Source organism: Knufia obscura (assembly GCF_036327395.1).
Source record: "Knufia obscura strain CCFEE 5817 isolate CBS 148926 chromosome Unknown scaffold_14, whole genome shotgun sequence".
Lineage (NCBI taxonomy): Eukaryota > Fungi > Ascomycota > Eurotiomycetes > Chaetothyriales > Trichomeriaceae > Knufia > Knufia obscura.
Genome location: NW_027042700.1, coordinates 319,483 through 344,563, shown reverse-complemented (window position 1 = coordinate 344,563; position 25,081 = coordinate 319,483). Strand labels below are relative to the sequence as shown.

General features: G+C 51.3%; 7 protein-coding genes across 7 annotated transcripts; 3 read left to right on the top strand and 4 right to left on the bottom strand.

Moving 5' to 3' along the window:
* Positions 1-2,074: 2,074 nt before the first annotated feature.
* Positions 2,075-8,664, top strand: PKS1 (polyketide synthase; the record flags this gene model as incomplete). Its single annotated transcript, XM_064878046.1, has 2 exons — positions 2,075-2,352; positions 2,403-8,664. The coding sequence occupies 2 exons, from the start codon at positions 2,075-2,077 to the stop codon at positions 8,662-8,664; spliced, it is 6,540 nt and encodes a 2,179-aa protein (XP_064726154.1).
* Positions 8,665-11,339: 2,675 nt separating this feature from the next.
* On the bottom strand, positions 11,340-11,915 carry PMZ80_009652 (uncharacterized protein; the record flags this gene model as incomplete). The annotated part of the gene is made up of 1 exon (XM_064878045.1): positions 11,340-11,915. One exon carries the CDS (start codon positions 11,913-11,915, stop codon positions 11,340-11,342), a length of 576 nt encoding a protein of 191 aa, XP_064726153.1.
* Positions 11,916-13,338: 1,423 nt separating this feature from the next.
* On the top strand, positions 13,339-14,439 carry PMZ80_009651 (uncharacterized protein; the record flags this gene model as incomplete). The annotated part of the gene is made up of 1 exon (XM_064878044.1): positions 13,339-14,439. One exon carries the CDS (start codon positions 13,339-13,341, stop codon positions 14,437-14,439), a length of 1,101 nt encoding a protein of 366 aa, XP_064726152.1.
* Positions 14,440-14,647: 208 nt separating this feature from the next.
* Positions 14,648-15,120, bottom strand: PMZ80_009650 (uncharacterized protein; the record flags this gene model as incomplete). Its single annotated transcript, XM_064878043.1, has 2 exons — positions 14,648-14,860; positions 14,911-15,120. The coding sequence occupies 2 exons, from the start codon at positions 15,118-15,120 to the stop codon at positions 14,648-14,650; spliced, it is 423 nt and encodes a 140-aa protein (XP_064726151.1).
* A 350-nt stretch (positions 15,121-15,470) lies between these two features.
* Positions 15,471-16,256, bottom strand: PMZ80_009649 (uncharacterized protein; the record flags this gene model as incomplete). The annotated part of the gene is made up of 1 exon (XM_064878042.1): positions 15,471-16,256. One exon carries the CDS (start codon positions 16,254-16,256, stop codon positions 15,471-15,473), a length of 786 nt encoding a protein of 261 aa, XP_064726150.1.
* A 392-nt stretch (positions 16,257-16,648) lies between these two features.
* On the bottom strand, positions 16,649-18,480 carry PMZ80_009648 (uncharacterized protein; the record flags this gene model as incomplete). The annotated part of the gene is made up of 4 exons (XM_064878041.1): positions 16,649-17,045; positions 17,095-17,896; positions 17,949-18,014; positions 18,063-18,480. The coding sequence occupies 4 exons, from the start codon at positions 18,478-18,480 to the stop codon at positions 16,649-16,651; spliced, it is 1,683 nt and encodes a 560-aa protein (XP_064726149.1).
* Positions 18,481-22,976: 4,496 nt separating this feature from the next.
* Positions 22,977-24,143, top strand: PMZ80_009647 (uncharacterized protein; the record flags this gene model as incomplete). Its single annotated transcript, XM_064878040.1, has 1 exon — positions 22,977-24,143. The coding sequence occupies one exon, from the start codon at positions 22,977-22,979 to the stop codon at positions 24,141-24,143; it is 1,167 nt and encodes a 388-aa protein (XP_064726148.1).
* Between the last annotated feature and the right edge of the window lie 938 nt (positions 24,144-25,081).

Genomic DNA, 25,081 nt, shown 5'->3' with positions numbered 1-25,081 from the left:
TGAATCTCCTATGATCAGTACATCAAGCAGAGAGGTGCTACTAATGCTCGTATGCATCATGCGTGGAGCAGGAGTGATAAGGCCTCTCGGCTTCGAGTCTCCGTCGGGCCATTCTGGCCAGCAACTACAGTGGCCACCAACACCATGGTCCGAATTGTTGTGAATCATTTGTTTGCGAGTGTTCGACGCGCAGAATTCAGAACGTTTCCTCAGGATAGAAGCGGTTCTGACTTTTGCAGCCTTGATACATAGCGGGTCATGGTACCAAGTACGAATGGTGTTGGTGCTGGAGAAGACTGCGGATGTTACACTCCACAAGGTCCAGATTCCAGGAAGAGGCTGATGTGGGCGGAGGGCGCTATGGCTGAATTTATGTTAAGTAGAAATTACGTCCTGGCACTAGTGACGGAAACGGAGGCTATCTCTAATCTAAAAGATTTACGGGCAGTTGAGATCTCTTCACCCCTTTCTGTGAAACGTCTCAGTCCTCAACATGGCACCTTCGCCAAATATCGAAGGCTGCACCAAGAGTATTCGGCACAAACACTCCTGAACTTATGGTCATCTCATTCGGATAGTATCCACAGTTTCTGACACAGTCTCCAGCATCGCTACGACTTTTGAGGCTCCTGCTTGAAGATTGCATTATTGTGATTATCCAGACATTAGCCAAAGTTGCAGTCATGCTGCTGCTTCAATAACGCAGGACACAGAGCAGCGGGTGGCTTGAACGGCACCTAATCACAAAAGGATATTCCATATCATCGTTTAGCCGCCAGTCTCGAAGTGCTTCACATGTGTCCCGCGACATAGGCGTACAATGCACATCAACGATATGCGACAGGGATCTACAGTATCATGGCCAGCTTTCCGCCACGAGGTAAGGTTCCGTATGACAGATGTCGTACATGATTCACACCGACGGACACGTGCCGAACTACTTTCATTGGTGCTTTCGACCTATACGTTGGTACAACATGCCAGTGTCCATGGGGCTACCCTACAGTTCTCGCATGCAAGTACATAGTGCCCGGGAGAAGCGCCTACAACGAGGCACACAGTAAACGCTCTCACTTGATCGACCTTGAGCGGATGCGCTACTCGAGGATGCTGATGTTGTGCATCCAACGTAGCCATTCGCGCTTCCTGCGTCGCTGTCGCTGGAACAGATTCAGTTGAATAGGAACTTTGCGAGAAGGAGCTCGCGGTGCGCCCGAGGAGCGATACGATGCTGGTACTATATTCCCGCTGTTGGTCCGTCCGAGGCTTCCTCGTTCAGCCTTTCGAGATGCCGTCTTTCCCTGATCGGTTCTCTTACCGAAGGGCGAACTGACTAAGCTCGACCGGCCGTCTGGTTGGTTTGCGACAAAACCGTCTGCTGTGGTGAGAAGCTTGTTCGTAAGCAGATACTCAGGCAGCGTTCAAGTGCTTGTAACTCAATAATACAGCCATGCTCATTGCAGACTAGATTGATACAATCATTCCTAGTCAAAATGTCTACTCACTCCATAGTCCAAAGGTCCAGCCTCAAGACCTGAAGAAGGGGCGGACTGCGGCTGAGGTGATTTCAAGCACTCTGAATGGTTGGAAATGCTGGAGGTTGCCAAAAATATAAACGAGGAGAGGCGTAGGCGACAGACACTGCAGGATTAGCGTGCATGAAAGTAAGACGTTTAGATTACATGCTATGCCGGATCTCGCTGAATTGGGCCATGACCCACAACGACGAACCACTCGCACCACCATCACTTCCAGGTCGGTTTCCGAACCTCAATGTAATGGCGAAAACGGGTGGATCAAAACTCTACTGGTAGGTAAGGCCCAACCCTACGAACAAGCCTTGCTAGGTAGACTCCTCTGCCACTCTGTGAATTTCCAGCGTAGATCGCTGCGCGCATGTCAGAGACCCACAGCATACGCTTATCCATCCCCTGGTCGGCCGGGATCTATTTTCGATGGGCAAGTGAAGATGGTGCCCCTGATACATATGTATCTCTGAGATCAGCCCTTCTCTTGCTTTCTTGTCTGCTAAGAAACGCATCCGAAGTACGTCGACATTCATTTACATTTCGCCATGGAGGAAGTCTACGTCTTTGGTGACCAAACGGCAGACTGCCGGGCGTTCTTCACAAAGGTCTTTCCGAGAAAGGACGATGTATTATTGCAAGCCTTCTTGGAGAGAGCGTGTGAAGCCGTCAGAGTCGAAAACCGAGCGAGATCACATACCTCGAGAGCAGTACCGGATTTCAACACGATACAAGAACTAGTCGATCGTTACTACAGGAGCGAGCAGAAAGATGCCGCTATCGAGAGCACCTTACTTTGTATTTCTCAATTTTGTCATTTTATTGGGTGAGCAGATTTTGCCTTCAGAGCTGAGGATGTGAGCTAATAAGGAACAGAGCATTTTCAGAGCGTTCATCAACATACATATCCCCTAATACAGATGCCAGACTCGTCGGTCTGTGCACTGGCCTAATAACAGCTACAGCTGTGTCATGTGCCGATTCCCTAACCGCCCTCCTACCCCTCGCTATCGAGTCCGTTCGAATTGCTTTCAGAGCTGGAGCCCATGTTGGAAAGGTTGCCCAACAGCTTGAGGTTGAGTCTGGAAGCAAGTCGTGGTCGACAATCGTGGCAGCAGACGAGAAATCTGCGCAGGCAGCCCTGGACAGCTTCCACGCAGAAAAGAACGTCGCTCCGGCTACTCAGCTCTGGATCTCAGCATCTTCAGCTACCTCGGTAACAATCAGTGGTCCTCCTGCCACGAAAGCTCGCTGCTTTGAACAGTCGGATTTCTTCCGTTCTAAGAAGAACGCCCCCGTCCCTGTGTTCGCCCCTTACCATGCTACACATTTGCACTCGGAGAGGGATGTGCAGAACATTCTGCGACCGCAGACAAAGCAAATTTTCGGATCACAAATACAAAAGTTCTCAGTCTGCTCCAGTGTCTCTGGCAAGCCGATTCAGGGCAAAAATGGAATGGACATCTTGGAGGAAGCCCTGAGAGAAGTTATACTCGAGCCGATTAGATGGGACAAGGTCTTGAAGTATTGCGCTTCGGGATCTCCAACGGAAGCCAAGGTTTTTGCCGTTGGTGTTACAAACCTGACAAGCAGTGTTGTCTCCGCTCTGAAGGCCAACACCACGAAAGTCACAATGGAAGACCAGTCGTCGTGGGCCACAGTTGCACCAGCTGGCACACAGCAGTCGAAGAGGGAAGCAGACATTGCCATCGTCGGCTTCTCGGGTCGATTCCCCGACGCTGCCAACCATGACCTGTTCTGGGATCTCCTGGTCAAAGGTCTCGACGTGCACCGACCGATTCCAGCTGACAGATTCCCTGTCGACTCGCACACGGATCCTACCTCCAAGAAGAAGAACACCAGTCACACGCCGTTCGGAAACTTCATTGAGCACCCTGGACTGTTCGATGCAAGGTTTTTCAACATGTCCCCCCGTGAAGCAGCGCAGACGGATCCGCAACAGCGACTGATCATGACAACCGCTTATGAAGCAATGGAGATGTCTGGCTTCGTAGCTGACCGAACGCCTTCGTCGAAGCGAGACAGAATCGGTACCTTCTACGGCCAAACGTCTGATGATTGGCGTGAGGTGAATGCCGCACAGGACATCGACACCTATTTCATCTCGGGTGGTGTCCGAGCTTTCGGTCCTGGTCGCTTGAACTACTTCTTCAAGTGGAGTGGTCCATCGTTTTCGGTCGATACCGCTTGCTCCTCCAGTTTCGCTGCCATCAACGTGGCCATCACATCTCTCCGCGCTGGCGAGTGTGACACGGCCTTCACTGGTGGCTCAAACGTCCTCACCAACTCTGACATTTTCTCAGGTCTCAGCAGAGGCCACTTCCTGAGCAGAACTGGCTCATGCAAGACCTGGGATAACGACGCAGATGGGTACTGCAGAGGTGACGGTGTCTGCACAGTCATCATGAAGCGTCTTGACGATGCCGTCGCTGATCGAGATCCAATCTTGGGTGTTGTTCGAGGTATCGGCACGAACCATTCTGCTCAGGCCGTTTCCATCACCCACCCGTGCGCCGAGAACCAGTCTTTCTTGTTCGACAAGGTGCTCAAGGAATGCAATGTTCCCTGCAACGACGTTAACTACGTCGAGATGCACGGAACTGGTACCCAGGCCGGTGATGGTATCGAAATGGAGTCCGTGTCTTCCGTGTTCGCACCTAGACAAAACCGCAGACGACCCGATCAGCCGCTTTATGTTGGTGCCGTCAAGTCAAACATTGGTCACGGTGAGGCCGTTTCTGGTGTCTGTGCGTTGATCAAGGTTCTGCTCATGCTCCAAAAGAGCATGATACCTCCCCACACCGGTATCAAGACGCAGATCAACAAGAATTTTGCTCCAGACCTCAAGGAGCGTGGTGTGAACATTGCTTTTGAGCCGACTGCACTCCCTCGACCAGCTGGTGGCAAGCGCACTATGTTCATCAACAACTTCAGTGCGGCTGGTGGTAATACCGCCATGCTGATGACTGACGGACCTGAGATCTCAAAGACTGCCACGCCTGATCCGCGATCGACTCAGGTTATCACCATCTCAGCGAAGTCACTGGGCGCGATGAAGAAGACACTTGCCAAGTTCGAAGCATATGTGAATGCCAACCCCGAAGTTGGACTCGCTGATTTGGCATACACCACCAGTGCTCGCCGGAATCACTACACCTACCGCGCTTCCTTCCCAGTCAACAGCGTGTCACAGCTTTCGGCTGCTCTGAAGTCGATTCAGACTGAGCAACACAGCCCCATCCCTCTCACCGCGCCTCAGATGGCTTTCGCCTACACTGGTCAAGGCTCTCAGTACACCGGCATGGGCAAGAAGTTGTTCGAGACTTCCAGCCAGTTCCGAGCTGACATCGAGGAGTTCAACGAGATTGCCATCCGTCAAGGCCTACCGTCGATCATGCCTCTTGTAGACGGCAGCGTCGAAGTCCAGAACTTGCCCCCGACTGTCGTCCAGCTCGGAATGTGCTGCATCCAAATGGCATGCACCCGACTCTGGTCCACATGGGGTGTTGAGCCCAGCGTTGTCATCGGCCACTCACTTGGTGAGTACGCCGCTCTCCAGGCTGCTGGTGTCCTTTCTGTTGCCGATACCATCTACCTCGTTGGCAAGCGTGCGTCTCTTCTGGAGAAGAAGTGCACTGCTGGCACTCATGCTATGCTTGCTGTTCGATGCCCAGTTGCTGGTCTTCAGGATGTGGTTGCCAACAGCCAGGGCAAGATTGAGATTGCCTGCATCAACGGTGTCTCGGATACCGTCCTGTCTGGAACCATGGCCGATGTTGATGCTGTGGCTCAGAAGCTGGCTGACGCTGGCCAAAAGTGCACCAAGCTCAAGCTTCCATTTGCCTTCCATTCCTCTCAAGTCGACCCTATCATGGAGGATTTCGAGAAGTTGGCTGCCAACATCACATACAACCCTCCAAAGGTCCCAGTCATCTCTCCCCTTCTCAGTGACGTGGTTACCTCGGGCGGTGTCTTCGATGCCCTGTACCTCAGCCGCCACTTGCGGAAGACAGTTGATTTCGTTGGAGGTCTCGCAGCCGCGATGTCCACCTCCACTATCAGTGACACCTCTCTCTGGCTCGAAGTTGGTGGCCACCCTCTCTGCGCAAGCATGATCAAGTCATGCCTATCCACCTCGACCTTGCCAACGATGAGACGTGACGATGACCCATGGAAGATAATCTCCCAGTCCATGGCGACCCTGTACACTTCTGGCAAGCCACTGAACTGGGACGCCTTCCACAAGGAGAACGACCAATTGCGAGTCATTCACGACCTTCCATCTTATGGCTTCGACGAGAAGAATTACTGGCTTCAGTACACTGGTGACTGGTTGATATACAAAGGCGACTACCCCAAGCAGAAAGCCATTGAAGCCGCGCCTGCTCCAGTTGCGACAGCACCAGCTAAGCCAAGAAAGTGGTTGTCTACAGCTGTTCAGGGCATCGTCTCCGAAGATGTCAAGGGCCAGACAGCTACCGTCGTTGCCGAATCCGACTTCGCCGACCCCAAGCTGTTCAAAGTCATTGCTGGCCATTTGGTCAACGGTTCAGGTCTCTGTCCGTCGACGCTCTATGCCGACATCATCTACACATTGGTCCCATATGCCTACAAGCTACTGAGACCTGGTGAGGAGCCCCCAGCTATCAACATTCACACAATGGACAACCCAGCTCCATTGTTGCTCAAGAACACTCAAGAACCTGAATCTCAGGTCTTCCGAGCCAACTGTAGCGTCAACCTGGCCGAAAACAAGGCAGATTTCACCATCACATCTTTCAATGGTAAGAAGGATGTTGTTCATGCCAAATGCGTTTGCACCTTCGAAGACGCCAATGTTTGGAAGCAGGAATGGGCCAAGCAGGCTTACCTTGTCCAGTCTCGCATTGACCTGCTCAAGCACAAGGTCGAGAATGGCGAGGCCGACAAGGTCAGCAGAGCCATGGCATACAAGCTCTTCACTGCTCTTGTTGATTACAGTGACAAATATCAAGGCATGCAAAGTGTCCTCTTCGATGGCCCTGAATTCGAGGCTGCTAGCACGGTCAAGTTCCGAGCCGGTCCCGAGGATGGCAGCTTCATGGTCAACCCTTACTACATCGACAGCTTGTGCCACATCACTGGATTTACTGTCAATGCCACTGTGAATCCCCAGGATGAGTGCTACATTTCTCACGGCTGGGGCAGCTTGAGGTTTGCAGAGCGTCCTGAACATGGCAATACATACTCTGCCTATGTCAAGATGCAGCCTGTTGCTGGTTCCAAGATGAGAGCTGGTGACGTCTGGATCTTCAACGACAAGAAGGAGGTCATTGGTCTTGCTGGCGCTGTTCGATTCCAGTGCATTCCTCGCAAGCTGATGGATGTCATGATGCCAAAGCCAAAGGCTGCCGGCAAAGCTCCAGCGGTCGCTGCTGCACCAAGCCCTGTCGCTACCAGAGCACCTGCACCGATCGTTGCCGCACCTGCTCCAGCTCCAGTTGCTGCACCCAAGCAGAAGGTCAAGAAGGAGAAGGCACCAAAGCCCAAGAAGGCACCTGCCGCTCCCAAGCCTGCTGGCAGTCTAGCTCAGAAGGTCTTCGACGTCATTGCTCAGGAAATTGACGTTGCTCACGATGAACTCGTCGACAACGTGCAATGGGCCGATCTTGGCGTTGACAGTCTTATGTCCTTGACTATCTCTGGCAAGCTTCGAGAAGATCTGGACCTCGAGGTCGAGAGCAGCTTGTTCACGGACTTTGCTTCGGTTGGTGCTCTTCGCAAGCACTTCGCTGCGATGTCTGGACCAGCCGATGCAGCACCACCATCAGACTCCAGCTCAACCGACTCCGCCGATGAAGACTCTGACAGCGAGGAAGGCACCGTTGAGTCTGGCATCACGACTCCTGAGACTGTCGACCTGCCAGCTAAGCCAGAACAAGGTCGATCTGCTGCTGTCGAGGCTGTTGCTTCTGCTCCAGCTGCTGGTGGCTCTGACATGATTGAGACTATCCGTACGGTCATTGCCCAGGAGATGGAAATGGAGCTTGATGAGATCGTCGAGTCCACTGACTTGAGCAACCTTGGTATGGATTCCTTGATGGCGCTGACTGTTCTTGGCAAGCTTCGTGAAGAGCACGACATCGACTTGGACCCAACCATCCTTGCCGATAACCCAACTCTTGGCCACCTCCGAAAAGCCTTGGGCCTTGACAAGCCAGCACCAGCGCCAGCCAAGGCTGCAGCACCAGCTAAGCAAGCTCCTGCAGCACCAGTCGTTGCGGCACCATCCCCAGCACCTCAGGTACCCATCGTTGTCAACATGCCACCTGCCACCTCAGTCTTGCTTCAAGGAAACCCGAAGACCGCCACCAAGAACTTCTTCTTGTTCCCTGATGGCAGTGGATCGGCTACCTCATATGTCTCGATCCCGGCAATTGACAGCAAGAACCTTGCTGTGTACGGTCTCAACTGCCCGTTCATGAAGGACCCCACCAGCTACACATGTGGCATTGAGGGTGTTTCCAAGCTCTACTTGGAGGAGGTCATGCGCCGACAGCCAGTGGGTCCGTACATCCTCGGTGGATGGTCCGCTGGTGGTGTCGTCGCCTACGAGGTCGCCAAGCAGCTATCTCAACTTGCGAAGTCAAACCCAGACAAGAACTGGTACGTTGAGAAACTGATCCTGATCGACTCACCATGCCCAGTCAAGCTCGAGCCCCTACCAGCTCGTCTTCATCACTTCTTCGATGAGATAGGGCTTCTCGGCACCGGCACCGGCAAGACGCCAAACTGGCTCTTGCCCCACTTCGAATACAGCATCAAAGCCTTGACTGCGTACCGCCCAGAGCACGCAGAACGTGCTGGATTCGTCTCACCCCCAACACTAATGATCTGGGCAACAGATGGTGTTTGCGGCGCGCCAGGCGACCCAAAGCCACCACCACAAGCCGACGACCCAAAGAGTATGAAATGGCTCTTGGAGAACAGAACTGACTTCGGACCCAACGGCTGGGACAGACTACTCGATGTCAAGAAATGCAAGATGGTCACCATCAAGGGCAACCACTTCACCATGATGAAGCCACCTGTTGCCAAGGGAGTTGGACAGTACATTCGTGAAGCCATCCAGGGCTAAGCAACCACACGAATATGTTCATTCACTTGGTTTACTGACATGATGTCTTGATTATTTATTGCAACCTCATTCAAAAATACCAAAATAGACCAGGATGTTTGGGATTTATTGGAAGACAGCGATAGACTCATGACGATGCGGCAAGCGTGGTCTTTGATGCATGGGAAATATTTGCGAGCATGTTTGGGAGAATCGGAGGTGTGATCTTTGGGAAAGCAAGCTCTCTGGCGATCTGAAAGTTATAGACAGCAAGCTTAATGGTTTCGTGGGATTCACGGCGGAGTTTGGTTGGGTCAACGCAAAGACGTTGAATGATGCTTCTGGCGAGTCGCCTGGCTTTATAGCATCTGTATTGTGTATGTATGTTGATATCGAATGCTCTTACTTCAACTTCATGGTTCTGTTCTTTCAAGTTCTTTGCAGCCTGCTTTTGATTTGTAAAGTCAAGAGTCGTTGCCCGGTCTCTCCTTGACTCATCTGCTTATCATCTGGACTGGTGGCTCTCGCGCATGACCATTGCCTTCCCCTTGAGTGTAAAGCCACGTTAACGATATAAGACATGCATCGGTTTTGCATGAATTTAGATGAACCCGGTGTCCTCCTTCAAGTCGCACATGCTGTGCCTCACTGGCCGGCATGACGCTTTCTCGCCCAGGCCTAGCTTCCCAGGTATTGTGAAAGGCCCATCAGTGGCTAGCTGACCAACGATTCTGGCAAGTTTCTGATGGCAATTTTGCAGGCATAACCTGCTTCTATCAGTCGAGATGTGTAAATCTAACAGGCTTTCAGCAGTTGTATGCATGTCAGATGCTAGCTCGTCCGCACTCCCAACCGACTTCCTCCTCCTAATGCATTGTAATGACTAGCGAATATCTGCTTGAACACGAATTTCATTCCACGGCTCTCTAGTTTCCGCGCGCTGACATGCAGCGTAGCGGAGATTGCACCGGCACACAACAGATCCACGGACAAGCATCACACTTCATTAACAAGGATCAAAGACTTGTCTTTCTCGTGGAACATGTTAGCATTGCACTGCGTACGGACGATATCGCGAATAATGTACAAGGTACTTCCATTAGCCTCGGACACCCGCTAATCAGGTCCATGACGGCAGGACTTCGACGTTACATGATCTAGCTCTACAGTCTCAACGCTGTTGCTGCATGATGCCATCATCCTGGCTCCCGCGGGGCCTGACAGCACTCTGTACCTGGCCAAGCTAAAATTAGTGCTTGGCCGTGTCAACGACTGGATTTGCTGGAGTACGACTTCAAAGTCTGAATGCCAACTGGAACGACCCACCACAACCAAAGTACTGCATTGCAGTCTCTCCAGACCAACGATACTAGAACTCCATGGAGCCGGCAGTTAACGCGAACACAAAGCCTTGGTTTAACTTCCTCAATCTGCATTTCCACCAAGCTTCGGCCCTGCAAGATCTTGGCTCCTCCTAGAGTCCGCCGCTAGCGCTAACTCACGAGATCTCGTATCGAGACCTGCTGTTTTCAGCCTAGACCGACCAAATCCGGCACACCCGTGTCCGCTTTCGGGTTGTGGCAAAAGTGATAACAAAAGGTCTTGGTCATGTCGTCACGGCGAGATCTGTGCGAGAAGTGAATCCTCGCAAGATAGTTTCCGCCACTCGGAGATGTATATCCATTGATCAGGCAGGACGTTGATGACAAAAGTGTGAACCTCATTACTATGGGAACCCAGCCGAATCGCGTTCATACTTTACTTATCAGCGCCCTGATCTCTTGCCGGACATACAATTCGGCCGCTTGCTGTTCGCTTAAGTTGCCAGGTAAGCGGACAGTAAGCGGCCAAATTGAATGTCCACCAGGAGCCTGATGAGGGTACCGTAGGGTGTTCATTCTGATCGTGTGCTGATAACGAGAATCTCAACAATTGGATTCCACTAAGAGAATTTGTGCAGGATGCCGTCGACCATGGTGCTGTTGTACACATATCCCTGCATCAAGCGTAGGCTTATAAGTGATTCGAGCAAAACAAAGACGCGTGGGATCAACACCAGTGTCCATAGTAGTATTACCTTGGGATGTTGCGGACGCCATCTCTGAGGCAGAGGCCCACTTCGCTGGTTATTGTAGCGAAGCCTTTCGATGTCGCCAGCCAGCAACTGCCTGGCAGTTCCATGTCTGGCCAAGAACTGGTGCGTCTTGGTGCGCGGATCTCCTCTTGAGATGTGGTAGATGCTGTATAGACCAGAAACGATAATGATAATGCTTGCGGACATCCATAAGATCTCCTCTGCCAAGGTTGGGAAGTGATACCGAAAGGTGGCAAGGTGAACACCACCATACATGACTGCTGACAGACACAGGGGCAAGCTGGAAATCCTTGACCAGGGTGTATCCTCTGCCATCATCCCGGACGGTTTATCTGCTGACTGCCAGGAGACCTCCTCACCGCTTGACCGGAACCATTCATGCCATGACCAGGGATATTCCGTTGGTCTCTGCGTTTTCCACAGACGGTAGTGAAGTTTGGCAAGCTTGACAGCGAGCTCAATGCCATGCTGTAGGTGTATGTCCATCTTCTCATCACAACAAGCTTCCTCGCAGACAACCGTGGGCGCCGGCGACGGCGATTGACGTGTACGTTGTATCACGTAGACTCCTTCGCTCATTCTGAAACACCACATGAACCTGTTATTCTCCATATAGATTGCGGGGATTCGCCTTCGCAAGAAGTATTTGTAGCACTAAGGTGCCCACCAGGACCAAAACTTGGATCAGAATGATCCACTTGGCGTCTTTAGTCTGATTCCGGTGCAGGATCGCGAGTGCACCAAAGCCGGCGGTAGGTAGGAGGTTGTATAAGCCAACAAAAAGACCACTCTGGACAAAACGATGATGCCACGGTGTGGCAGGTGTGTAATCAGTAGCCGCAAGGGCTATGTTGACGATCGAATAGATGAGACTCAGGACGAGGAAGATCGCGTACCAGATCTTCGAAGCTTTATCGTGCCGTCTCCTTGCGCCTCTGTTGTCCGCTTCAGGTTCCTGAACTTGAAGCTCCTCGATCTCTCGTCGCAGAGCCCGACCGCGTCGTAGCTGTCCTAGATAGCGCTCCTGCTGCTCGATCGTCTGCTGTGCCTGAGCTATCTGCTGTTCAATATTATCCATATCGTGTAATCCTGCGTCGCTATGGTAACTTGGAGGACTCCCATGTTTTGATACTGGATCCCAACCGCGGCTGTGGACTGCGGCCATCTGAAAATCCATCTTCGGCAGCTGCGATACAGAACATTCGAGCTGGGAAGGTACGAGGTCGTGATCCAGTATTTGTAGTGCGGCCAAAAAATGCAGGATGCTGGTACGGCTAGTGCATTGCGCCTGCGCAAATTTGTCTGAACTGACCATGCCAGTCGCTGACCACCCTTATCACGGCAGTCAAAGTCCCTGACAGAGCCAGGCGCAGCTTGTGGTAGTTCAACACCACCCCAGGTCTGCCCAGAGATTAGTTCTTGCTCGAAACAGGTGCTCCCTTGGAGCATAACATTTGTCCAAACTGACCGGGCGCCACATATCCTCTACTGTGGGAGTGAGTTCTTGACAATCTCAGCCTGCCTCCACGCAACGGCTTCTCGCTGTTCAAGTACAAGCCCGGGCAGCGAACACCCAGTCCTGATTTGTGGTCGTAGTGGGATGGCGGCCGAGTTGTACTGGTGGAAGAGCAGTGTCGCACATTTGTCTCGACCTGAGATCAACGCCACTGGACATTCTTTCGGGCACTTCACTTCCTCTTGAATGCAGTATTACTCGAGCTGCGGTCTGTCCTCTGCTCTGGGTCAAAGCATACAATCTAGGCGCGAGCATATCATCACATCGCTTAGTCTAAAGCAGTAATTTCGACGATGTGGCCACAAGATTGCATGTGATGCTGACTTGCTAAAATGAGCCTACACTTGTACACGGTAAGCTAAGATGGAATGCGATATGACTCATCACTTGGAACCCGTTAGATGGCCCCTTCACTCAAGCCTCTGGTCCTTCCTGAGTACTCATATACCTGTAAACAAAGGAGACCAAGTTGATATACATCACTTGATCAACTACATTGATTGAGGGTCGGGTAGATTACAGTGAGAACGGTATTGCCGGTGGGGGCGTTTCATTCTGTAGGACGTGTTCGGCATTCAACTGCGCAGTTGAACAAAACACTGTTTTGATACTTGGACTGTGAGCACCCTTTCATGGCGTTTCGGCAGACTTTCCTAGATGACTGGATATTATCCCCGCCTGACCAGTAATGCGTCGTCGTAGCTCTCGGGCTCTACTTTGCACTTTAGGCATGTTTAATTCGCAGTTCTTTCGCCTAACATCGAATGCTTCGCTCCGGCGCTCTCGGCTTTCTGCATCCAATGAAGCCCAAGCATAAATGTGGCCATCATATCCTGGGCTGGGGACCTGCGATACTACGTAAGGCAGCTAGGTAGGTTACATGAAGCGACCTGTTGGCAGCCCAGGTTCGGGAACCCCTCAGTGTTTCAAGACAGTGTGCGTTGCAGCCGTCGAACACTGCTTCCTATGGAAACCTACAGAATCGATCGAGGTACCGAGCGATATCGTGGGTTTGATCAAAACAAAATAATCGACAGCGAAGCACGCGGGAACAGATATCATAATACGTGATTAACTATCCGCTATGGATCGTTCCACGGCCCAACGCGACTCAGGCAAAGCTGGACTCCTCGACCTGCCAGTGGAGATCACGGAGCAGATACTGAAGCCGCTGCTTCAACATTCACTAACTCAGATAACCAAGAGCAAGTTCTACGACATCTGGCTCCCAGGCGTGAAGGAGATATCTGAAAAAGGTCCAGTCGTAATAGGAACTACGATGATGATGCCCCACGCCCAGCTGCAAGTACAGATCCTCCGCACCTGTCGGAAACTATACGACATAGGAGCGCCCCTCCTGTACGGTAGCACGCTGTTCTTCCATCCAGTAACATGGACCGGCTATGATGATCCAGACGCTCTGGCTCAGCAGCGCAAGATAACCGAGAGTCTACGTCGACCGCGCAAACATCGATTTACGAAACTGTTCCTCGTCATCGTTACACCCGACGGCTGGAGCCGTGCCGGCCGTGCATCAGACGGTGAAGTCTTAGACGAGGGGTGTGAGGCCCTCGCAGCTCATCAGCCATGCTGGACAGAACTACAATTTGTCCCTATCGATATGACGGCGGAGGCCCGCTACACAACCAACAGAGGGCGTTGTCTAAGGCTGCTGTATGGGCTGGGTCGTCTTCATTGTCTTGAGAACTCTGCATTACATGCAGGGTACCCATTGTCCGATGATCTCATACACATGACCGTGCAGGCGGGTTACAAGTTCCCCCTCTGGGTCTTGCACGAGGACTTGGAGCAGCTCCTGGATACGTACGACCCTGATGGCGCTTCAGGGACCCCGATATGGGACATGAAAAGATTCTTCGCGAAGCAGTCAGAGCAGTATGCCAACGAGCGGAACGACGACCTCTTCTTCGTCAATTTGGATGCTGCGGTGGAATATGTCAAGACAGTTGTTGGGCAGGCTCTTGGAAAACCCCTGAAGATCGACTTCAGTATGCGAGAGAACGTTCTGCGCATGGCGACGGAAGAGGCTGACAATCTGCTTAGTGCTAGGGAAGGTAAGTGGAGGAGTAGATACACCATCTCAAAGCCGAGGATATACCACCCATATCATAGAAGGGGATTGCCTCCATTCAACGCGAACGCTGCACACTACATAACTATTTGACATGCGTCGAGACAGGAAGTGCCATTGTGACGGAGAGTGGACCGGTATGGAAGATGTGGTGACAGGTCTATTACACGTAAAGCGAATACGAAAATATGGAGCGACTTGCTAATCCGTGACCTCGCTAAGAGCGCGTACTTGTACATGGTCAGGGGGGACAATATATAATGCATTCCCTCAGATCCGCGAGGGACCCTTCCTCCGGAGCCTAGTGGCCTTTTTGAGCGGCACCATTCCCGCATAGATAAGCCTGGTAGACCCAGTCACTGTTCCATTCTTTGAATCCCGGCTCAGTCATATGCACCCAGACAGACCTGATCCCATCGGTGTTCATCTTGCCCTGGTCATCCTGATCTTTACAGTCCTTGTTCTGGAAGACGCGGCACCAGAACATATGGTCTCCTGTTTTGGGTCCTTTCATCTGCGCCTGCATTAGCTAGTGTGTACAGGTTGGTGATCCTTGAAACTTACCATGAAGCTGCTGCCTCTGTCACCATATCGTGCAGGGTCCTTGATACCCGTGCACTTGTTGAAGACCGGCTTCTCGGAGTAGCAATCCGCCCCATCATTCTGCGAAGTGCAGATTTTGAGGCCCCAGTCGGAGGGGTATCCTTCAGGGTCAGCAGCTGAAATGGCGGGTACGCATGCTGCGAGGACTAGAAGTAGGTTTCTGGAGCGCATGATTCACACTGGTGTGTAGCTGATGATATGGACTGGCAGGATAGACGGACGAGCCAAGTAGTGAGGAGGAGGCGTATAAGTGCAGGTGGTGCCCCAGAAGCTGATAATTCCGTAGGCATAGCTTCGTCTTTGTTCATAGGACCGAAACGACCTCTCGACAGCATGTCTCATTGTTGCTGGGGACTGCTCCACTCTGTCCTTGTCTTCCAGCTAATTTCGGTGTGGTTTAGAAGCAGCTTTTCCTCAGACAAAGAACGACGCAACTTACCTCATCAGGGGTTGACCGAGTTGCGCTTCTATCATGATATTGTTGGTGCACAGATCCTGATTGTACCCTGCTGGTGCCTGTTTCACATCCTTCTTACCATGGCGCACTCAATCTCGACAGTTACAGACTCCACATAGTTGCACCAGCCAGGAAATCTAGCATGGGCGCCGACTTCAATTCGATGACCACCCTTCAGTTCTTTGACCATGCTTCTGACATCGTCGTCTTCGTGGTACAAGTCCCATTCCACAACATGCTTCTTGAAGTCCCTCCCAGCATGAACGTTCGTGACAATCCTCCTACTGCCGTATTTGTAACGTGTGGCATCCTGCAGGCAAAGGCGCCTGTGCTCAACATCAAGAGCGTTGCGGTGCTGACAATCGACTGGCTCTAGCAACGTAGCTTGATCATCGGCATTCGACGCATCCAAACCACGAATACCGGCTTCGAACCACGTCCAGCTGCCGCGATATGTGCCATGATCCTCAGGGTAGCTGCTCCACCCTTGATCGCGGCTATCTATGATGAACCTGATGCGACGAACGGCGCCTCGGGGTAAGTATGATGGGACTATTAGCGCGGCCTGCAGTTTAGGCGCTTGAAGCTCGCCGACGCGATCTGGGCGGAGTGAATGGGCAACGTTTTTCACTTCCCACAATTGCGCGAAGTCCAGTATCAGTGGTATCAGGTCGCCAGGGAGCTTTTGTCGTAGAAGCAATGCTATCTTGATCACATCGTCGGGCGATGGTTGACCACTGGGATGCGGCCTGACATGAGAAGCCTTTTCTGATTGTTGATTTTCATCGTCGTGACTGTTGAGACCAAGGGCACTCGATAGCAGTCCGGCGGCATGCCTTAGATAGTCCATGGTGCGTTTGAGCGTGATGCGAGGTTACCAGAAGAAGAAGGATTGACGCGTTCGAGAAGGGAACTGTCTAGGTTGTGGCGCAGTTATGCGCTTGCAGTCGTATGGCATACCGTATTCCAAGAGTGCTGTCCTCGCGCGCCACGAACATGATAGTGGTGCATGTGGCGGACAGGCGACAGCAAGTGCCGTTCCCACTTCACAGGACGTGCTTATGATAACATGATGGCAGGCAGATGCCACCATCACCAATACGGTGCTAGTATCCCGAAGAGTTAACGCATGCGAGAATGCTCGTATCTGAAGCTAGGTACTAATACAATGTCCCCTCCCTAGACATGACCCGGCTTTCGATACCCCACTGTACTAATCACGTCCTTATCTCTTACAATGACCTAGACCTTGGCAAGCGTCGTCTTCTCACGCTCAGCAATGACTGGCAGATCAGGTGAGAAAGTGTCCTCAACGCCTACGCTTGCACGCGTTACACTTCCTCGGCGGTCATCGATTGTGCCGTTGTGTTGGTACTTCTTGAGATCTTCATCACTGTCCGCCCGAACATCTGGCTTCTCAAGGTCGGCATCAAGCTGTTCCTCGTTGAGCATCTTAGGGTTGAAGGCAATCGCACCTTGAGGAATGAAGGTGGAGCAGAAGACAAGGACGGAGATGATGGTGAACTGGACGCCGGCAATGTTTTTAATAGCAGGGCGGATGCTGCCCGTAGAGGAGTTCACGCTGTCGACGTATCTGCCCAGCAACGGCTGTCCAATGGCGTAGATAACAATGTATGTACTAGAAAACGGTCAGTGAACAGGATGAAAACTCGGTGGATGTTACGAACCTGTAGAGACAAGCCATGACGGAGCCCAACGCGGAAACCTCGTGGTTCTGAGCCTCGAGTCTGGCAAGCGAAGCTTGAATGTATGCTGCAAGCGAGACATCACCGGCCGCCCAACCAAACGAAACGGGGATAAAGGTTCCAGCAACCTTCCATGCCTCGTTGACATTCCCTCTGGTCGGGTACCAGTATGGTAGGTACCAGACAATGAGCAAAAACAAGGCGTCGAGTCGTAGCCATGGCATAGGGGTCTGAATGAAGTTGGTGAAGAGGAAGACGAAGCCCGCACCGAGGAGTTCACCAAAATTCGAACCCCCGACCATGATTTGAGACCAGGCTGAATTTCCAAGATATCGTCGAGCAATCTGGGGTGAAATACCATTCTCAAGGTACCGATGGCCATAAAGTGCAACCGAGTAACCTGGAAGCAACCAGATATATCTTCTATTGGTGAGTAGGATCTTGCCACCGACATACACTGACTTGAAAAAGAACATGAAGCCCTCCCCGATCATCAGGAAGTAGTTCTTCTTCCTTTCGGCTCTCTCAAGAGCAGTCGCCCTTGTGTAGTTGAGGTTGCTGACAAAGTACCATATTATGGAGGCCAGAGTGAAGAAGATTGGCGTGATGAGAAAGGAGTAGTTGTTGCCGAATCTGGGGATCAGGGCCAAGGCTGTGCAGAACGCACCTGCTGTGCCAGCCACTTCGTAGAAGATATGAACAAGGGCATCCATACGTCGCAACTTCTGGACGTTGCCACCAACGATATCTCGAGGGATGACTCTTCGTATCAGCTCGACCATACCTAAATTATCGTTAGCAGCAAGAACATGAGATGCAGAGAAGAAATAGTGTACCATATGCGATACCAGAAATACAGTAAATGGGGATAATGGCATCGCTGTTGTAGTTGCCGTAGTATCCTAAGACGTGTCAGTCGCAGATCAACGTGGAAGGACAGTGAAGCGTACCGAAATCATCCTCGCTTTCTGGGTCCCACCCCGCGGGCTTGAAGCTACCGCCAGTGGCAGCATCGACAATAAGCAAGATGGCGGTAAGTATGCCGAAGCAGAAGATTGAGACTGAAAGGACGGCTTTCGTCGGGAATCGTTTGATCAGAGGGCCGATCAAGATTGACCCCACACATTGAAATGCCTGATTGAGGCCTTGCAGCAAGCCGACTCTCTCGAAGGTCTTTTGAGCTGAGTCCGTCTTCCATGCCTCCCAATCGTATCTGTTCGTCGCCAGAGCAGTGATTGACCCATTGAAAGCCTCAAGACCGAACTTGTACAACATGATGCCGCAGATGTAGATGGCAATGTTCCGTTTCTCTTCAGGCGAGAACATGCGCCATGACTCCTTGACCTCCGAGAAATTAAATTTGCCCATGATAACTGGCTATGTAGATGTTTGGCGGAGGATCTAGACAAAGTCAGAAGTGCTGTATTGGCGGTGTCGTACCAGAATGGAACACGGATGGTTGGCAGAGCTTTGATATAAGCAGATATCATGGACTAGATCTCGAACACCATCATTTGGGCAGATGCAGAATGATGTAGCACCCTACACGACATAAGACCGAGAAGCCACAGTTAACTCATGAGCGAAGTAATGCGCACCGAGCACGAATAAGATATCCTTCACTGAAAACGTGTTGAAAGCCATGCTCGATCTTGTCGAGATTCGCAGTCCTGATCAGTGCTAATCGGTTCAAGTCCAGCGGCATGACTGCCTTGGCATGTCCTTCCACCCAGCAAATTCAGAGTATCACGGCGGACAGGCAGAAACAAGCCATATTTGCCAGCTCAGATGCGCCTTGGCTGTGGGCGATAAGAGCCCTAGACGTCGAGGAGGCGTGCTTGGCAATGCTCGGCGTACGAAACAAAGCATTCGTCAACATGCTTCACACTTCGGGTTTCAGCCAATCACAGGCAAGCGTACCCCACGTGTTCACTTTGTCCTCGTAAACAACGACCACTCTCACGATACAAACTGCACTAAGCCTATATCAAGCACATCCTAAACGACGCTTGATCCGTTCGCTTGGGAGCTAGGTAGCATCCGCCAAGACGAAATCGATGTTGCTTAGCGCAGGTGTCTTCGAGGATTTCTAGAACAGCTTGATCCATGAATGCCAACGACACAAATGAGCTCCATGAGAATGCTGTGACAACGCTCAGGGCCCGGAAGGATTATCTGCCTCGGCATCAGTCCATGAGAAGCCTGCGCACTCTCTTCTGCGAGCAAACATAGCTACATAAGGCCGTAAGTTCGCTCCGCTTGATCGTAATGCGAGAAGCAAGATCGCCCGGCTTGGCATCATGGACCGCTGACTAGGTGGATGTGCTTATGCGTCGATCAGGCGCTGTGACCATCACGGCGATGCATCTAGGGGACCCTTGCCGATAACATGCTGATCCAGATAGGTCAATGGAATTTGCGAGTCATGGTGGCGCACAAAGGCATCACGAATCGACGCTGGGTGCCCGCTTTGGTTACCTAGCCGGGAGTCAAAAATCCATGTCCAACTCGAAAGAAACGTGACGGTCTCTGCCCCCACCACAGATTGGAAAGAACTATGATCGGCTGCGATCCGGCTACCGATGTATATCGAGTAATCCACAACCTTACTCGAGCTGGCACGAACATCATATCCTTGGGTCTGAAGATCGTGGCCATCCTCACCGGGTGGTTCTGGGCAGGAAGAGTATGACGCTGAGGTGAGGCAGAGAAGGACTCCTGCTCAGTTCGGGTTGTCTCTTGGTGGTGAACCTCAACGGCGCGAGCGCTTCTGGATTGCGCAAGCACATCATCATGAGATGGACAGCATCGCCGGAAGCAGCGTATTGTAAATGCCTATTCAGGTTTCTCGTCCTTCTAGTAGATGGATGCTTGCCTTGTTTATGAGGGTGCGGTATATGCCTTGTACCGAGTCCTAGTCCACTTGCACGTGTTGTTCTCAAGAATGCTATTCGATCGGCGCAGGTTGCACGTCAAGGTAGGTTGACAAGCAATGTCCACTCATGATGGTCTCGAAAATTGGCGAATGCTGGCCAAATCTACAGATCTGGATTGTAGTGGCTCTGCAACAACCTCGTCATAAAGCAGCTTGCACATAGAGCAATGCCCGCAATGCACTTGTAAACTCATGAACATCCACATGCCTGGCCCTGTTCGACGAGTGGTATCAAAGACGAACCGGTTGATGCTGGGTAAAGTCACCAGTGCGCATTTCAAGCGCCATATGTGTGACTCCGCTGGAATCTGTGGGTCCGATACTCATGTACGACTAGCTGCCGCTGACACGAGCCCGGACGACGATTTGCTCCGAGGACGGCCCTCGGTGCTGTACCGCGATTACTGCTTCTTCAACGATGTTCCATTAGACGATGTTCTGGTTCTTGACCAGAAGATCGTAGATCGCCGTCTTGCTCGCATCGAGGAAAGCTTGGGATTTGCGACGCGCTCATGCTCAGCTATACGGCCTCGGGTCGACGTAATGAGTACTATTAGCTTGGGTTCAAGCTTAACATTTGCAGGCAATGTGCAGGCTGTGGAAACCTGGCTAATCAGATCGTGTGCGGTCTAGGGTAGGTTGTCTAACAGCACATCAACGTCTGTGTACCGAATTGGTGCACGCAGGGTGTCGCATCAGGAATCGTTGCCTAAGCGAGTCTCGAGCGTTACTGTGACTGTGTGAGCGCTGCCAGCTTATGCTTCTCATGCCATGATGCGGAGCAGCTCGTTGGACGTCCTTCGAAACGTGTTTGTCGATATGCACACCACCTGTGTATCAAGTCCGGTCGGATTGTCGAGGATGAATCGTGATCGACGCGCCCCTGGAATGACTGTTACCTTCACCTAGTGTCAACAATCGCAAGCACATCCACCCATCAAGCAATAGTAAGCACTCCCGACCAGGACAACTAAAAGGTGCTGGAGGATTTTCCCGCTTCGATCTGGATATTGAGACTCGCTTTAGGAGTTCGAACGTGCTCACTAATGTAAGCATATGGTGAGGTAGGAGGGCTGGGGGCCAGCTGTCGAGACTTTCGCAAAATATGAGGCAAGTTTGCCGAAATTGCTTCCTCGGTACTCTTCAGCAGGGGCGTACCCTCACCGAGCTGCCCCAGGTACCCATCGGTCTTCATCATCTTGCTGACCACTCACCTGCTCGGTAGCCAATCTGGCCTGTCACCAGACCATGTATCTTCCATCTTCGCTGGACGTCTCACAAGATCTTCATTTCACGCCTCTTGAGTGCTCATGTCAACAGCCAGTCTCTGATTGGAGCCCATCTTTCACGTTTACGTGCACCATGTGGTACCACCGGCTTCGGGACTTTGCAATCCATTATCGGGAAGCCAACCATACGCAGAGCGCACTCGATGAATAAGCCTCGCCAAATCTGGATTTCCATAGGATAGTGAGACATCTTAGAGTTCCACAGCTCGCAAACCCCAAATCGCTCGGGACAGAGGATACAACAATACCTAGAAACAGACCGCATCCTGTACACAAGTCCTTGAGGCCATCCACAGTCTTCGAGCTTGCGCTGAAGCCGATCAATGTTGGGTTGAGCTATATTGAATGATGTGACCCAGTCTGTGTCGTCTGTTGGGCGGCTCTTCGGAAGCCTTGTACTTGCCTGAGCAGCCTCCATTGTCTAAGCTATCTTCTTTGATGGCACAGACGATTCATCTTTTAATGCAGAATGTCCAATCCCCTCGTCCTAGCGCACACGAGAAAACACCCGCGCAGACCAACTGCTCAGTACGAGGTCAGAGCATGAGGTCAGGCCGTAATCGTGTTCGTGTTGTCATGGTCGCGAGATTCACTGCGCGTCGTGCTCGTGCTTCGGTCGTGGTAGCCTGATCCGGAAGACTCATGACCAACGGTGGTTGCAGAACACATAGAAGTCGCCGTCCTAGGCTCGGCAAATGCTGTTTGCGCGATCCAGTATTATCTAGTGAGGCTGTGGAAGCACCGGAGAGATGTGCTGACATATCTCACAGGCCCGTCGTCGAATTCCACTCTGTCTGACTGCTTGTGACGCTAGTCCCAACTCGAATATCAGGCCAGCCTCGCAGATGACAAATATCTTCTGGGCAACAACAAGCGAATCAGATGCTCGCTATCAACGGGCTTCCGCATGGATCTATTCCTATTTGATGCCACTCAGCCTCATCGCTTCTTTCGGATATCTCTTCCTTCGCCGAACACGTACACGAGTACGGTGTGGTGACCTCGTGCTCGGTAGCATAGCGTACGATCCCGGAAAAGTTCAGTACGCTATCCCGCTGCGAGATCAAGTCTTTGCGAAAGGTCAACATACCCGCTCTGTCTCTCAGCCGACTTGTGGACAGCTCTTGAGCCTGGCTGTACTCAACGCGCCACTTCAACATTCAAGTACCGCTCTGCTGCTCGCCTAGCGGCCACTACTACCACGAGATGCACACTGCTTGCCCACACAGTTTTGTAGGGTTAGTGATCTTGGTGGGACGGCGACAAAGCGGGAATGGAGCTGAGGTATTCCAATGACTTGTCCGTACGTTCCTTGGCTACTTTGGTGTCTAACACGGCCCTTGTGCGGGTGTCAGTCAATTGCGCCTAGCGTCGACCATAGCGTTGATCATGGTTAATGTCTGTCGTCAATGTTGACAGCAGGGGTATCTCAAATACACCATGGCTCCGCCCGATTGCTCTTGCTCCATGGTTTAGGTCCGGAAGGTGAGCAATAGCGAGGAAAGCTAGCCGGAGGACTGACAGTTCGTGCTCAGAACAAGCTCGGTGAGATATAAAGGCCTTCATGTCGCTGCAAAACCGCTCCCGACTCCAACTTTTACAATACACAGATCACCCACGTAGCACGCATCAGGCGCAACATGAAGCCCACCACCTCTTTACTGCTGGCCATGGTCGACATGGCGCTTGCCAGACCGTCTCCATCTCCGAATACGGGCAAGCATTACGAGTGCGAGACTTACAACATCCCCATCAGCGTAGCGAACGTCCCTACTCTCGCGGTGCCATTCACCGTCAAGGATCAGTACGAAGCAATCGATGTGCTAGCCACACTTAACAACAGATCACCGCCCGACTGGCTAATTCATCCTAAGCTGGTCAATGTCTCTGCCACGTACAACATGGCAATGCAATACTGTTTTCCAGTCGACCAACCAGTCTCTTCGACGCTTCAATTGTTGACGCACGGCATTGGCTTTAACGCATCCTACTGGGATTTCTATCTTCCATCCAACCCAAGCGATGCCCAGTACAGCTATATCAGCGCTGCCACAGCAGCCGGCTACGCAACACTGTCATACAACCGGCTCGGCATAGATGGTTCAGGCCCCGCCGACCCAGACAAAGAGGTCCAGCCAACTGTTGAACTTGCAATCATGGCACGAATCATCCAGACCGCTCGCGAGGGCAAGCTTTCTGAGAAGATCCCAAAGCCATCCAAGATCGTCCACGTCGGCCACAGTTTCGGATCCATCCTCTCAAACGCATTGGCCGCAACAGCACCAACTCTGTTCGACGGGATTGTTCTGACGGGCTATACCGGTGACACGCAATACCAAAAGGGCAATTCGGCAGCCCTAGGCTTCAACCGTGCCTCAGATCAGAACCCTAGCAGATGGCCTGCAGCTCAGTATCCAGCTGGCTATGTCACATGGCCTAATAAGTGGTCGCTTCAGCTCGGCTTCTTCTCATATCCTCATTTCGATCCTGCTGTTCTCGACCACACGGAAGCAATAAAAGCGCCGTTCTCGACGGCCGAGTTCTTCGCAGCCGGCTTGTTGAAGTTCGCAGCGCCAGGTCTCGTCGCGCCGGTGCTGTACGTGAACGGTGAGAAGGACCTCGGCAATTGTGGGGGAAACTGCACTGGTGTCCTTGGAGAGGGCACCCCGTCCTGGACTAATTTCAACGGCTCATCCGATATTGAAAGCGTGATCGTTCCCGGGTACGGGCACGGCATGAATATGCACTATGGTGCTAATAAGTTTTACGACACGATTAGTGAGTGGATGAAGTTGCGTGGTTTCTGAGTAGGGATTGTGATAGCAGATGTGGTGTGAGGACAGGCACTACATCTGGTATTTATTACCAAAGCTTATGAGCTCTCACCGATGTCACGTGACATTGGAATTGGCCTATATATGCTTCCCGCATATGATGTACTATTCCTTACTCTCTCTTCGTACTGTTATTTAGTCAATATATCGCATTATCGAGTATTCTACGATTCCCGCCTTGTAGCCGTGACATCTAAACATTCGTACTGACCGACCTGCGAAGAAGCTTGATTAGAAGCAGATTGGGCCGTTCAAGATTCTCCGACAGATTAATACCCGCGCCACGAAGTCGAGCTACCTAAAGCTATAAGTATTTACAACGTGTTTTATACTTCTCTCCTTAGATATACGCTATCGAACCCGATACCTAGGTAGGCCGAAGCCCGCGAACCTCCGATCGAACTCGTCGTCTATAACAGTATAGAGTAGAAGAAATTTAAACTAAAAGAGGTATTAAACTCGGCTATTAAGAATATTAAAGAAAAGAGAAAGAAGCTTCTATACTATAAGATCCTACGCGTAGGTAAGATAAGGCTAATATAGATAAAGTAAATAGGAGTCTTACTCGGGTATAATAAACTAGTATTAGATTTTTATAAAAAGTTCCTTAATAAGGCTAGACCGCTAGATAAGTATAACTTTAATAAGAAGAAAGTAGATATCTCTTACGTAAAGCCGAGCTAAATCTAGAATAATAATAGTTAACCTATTATCCCTAAGCTAATAGTGGCTTAAATAGGAGATATAGCGATACGTTTTATTTATAGATATAGTATAAAATACGTTACGAAGAGTATATTAATAAAATACTAAGTTAAGTATATTACTATACCTTAAGCTAATAGTTACGTTAAAGGGTATAATAGATAGCTAATAAGGTTAGTAAGTAAGTTAGTATATAAGAGCTAATA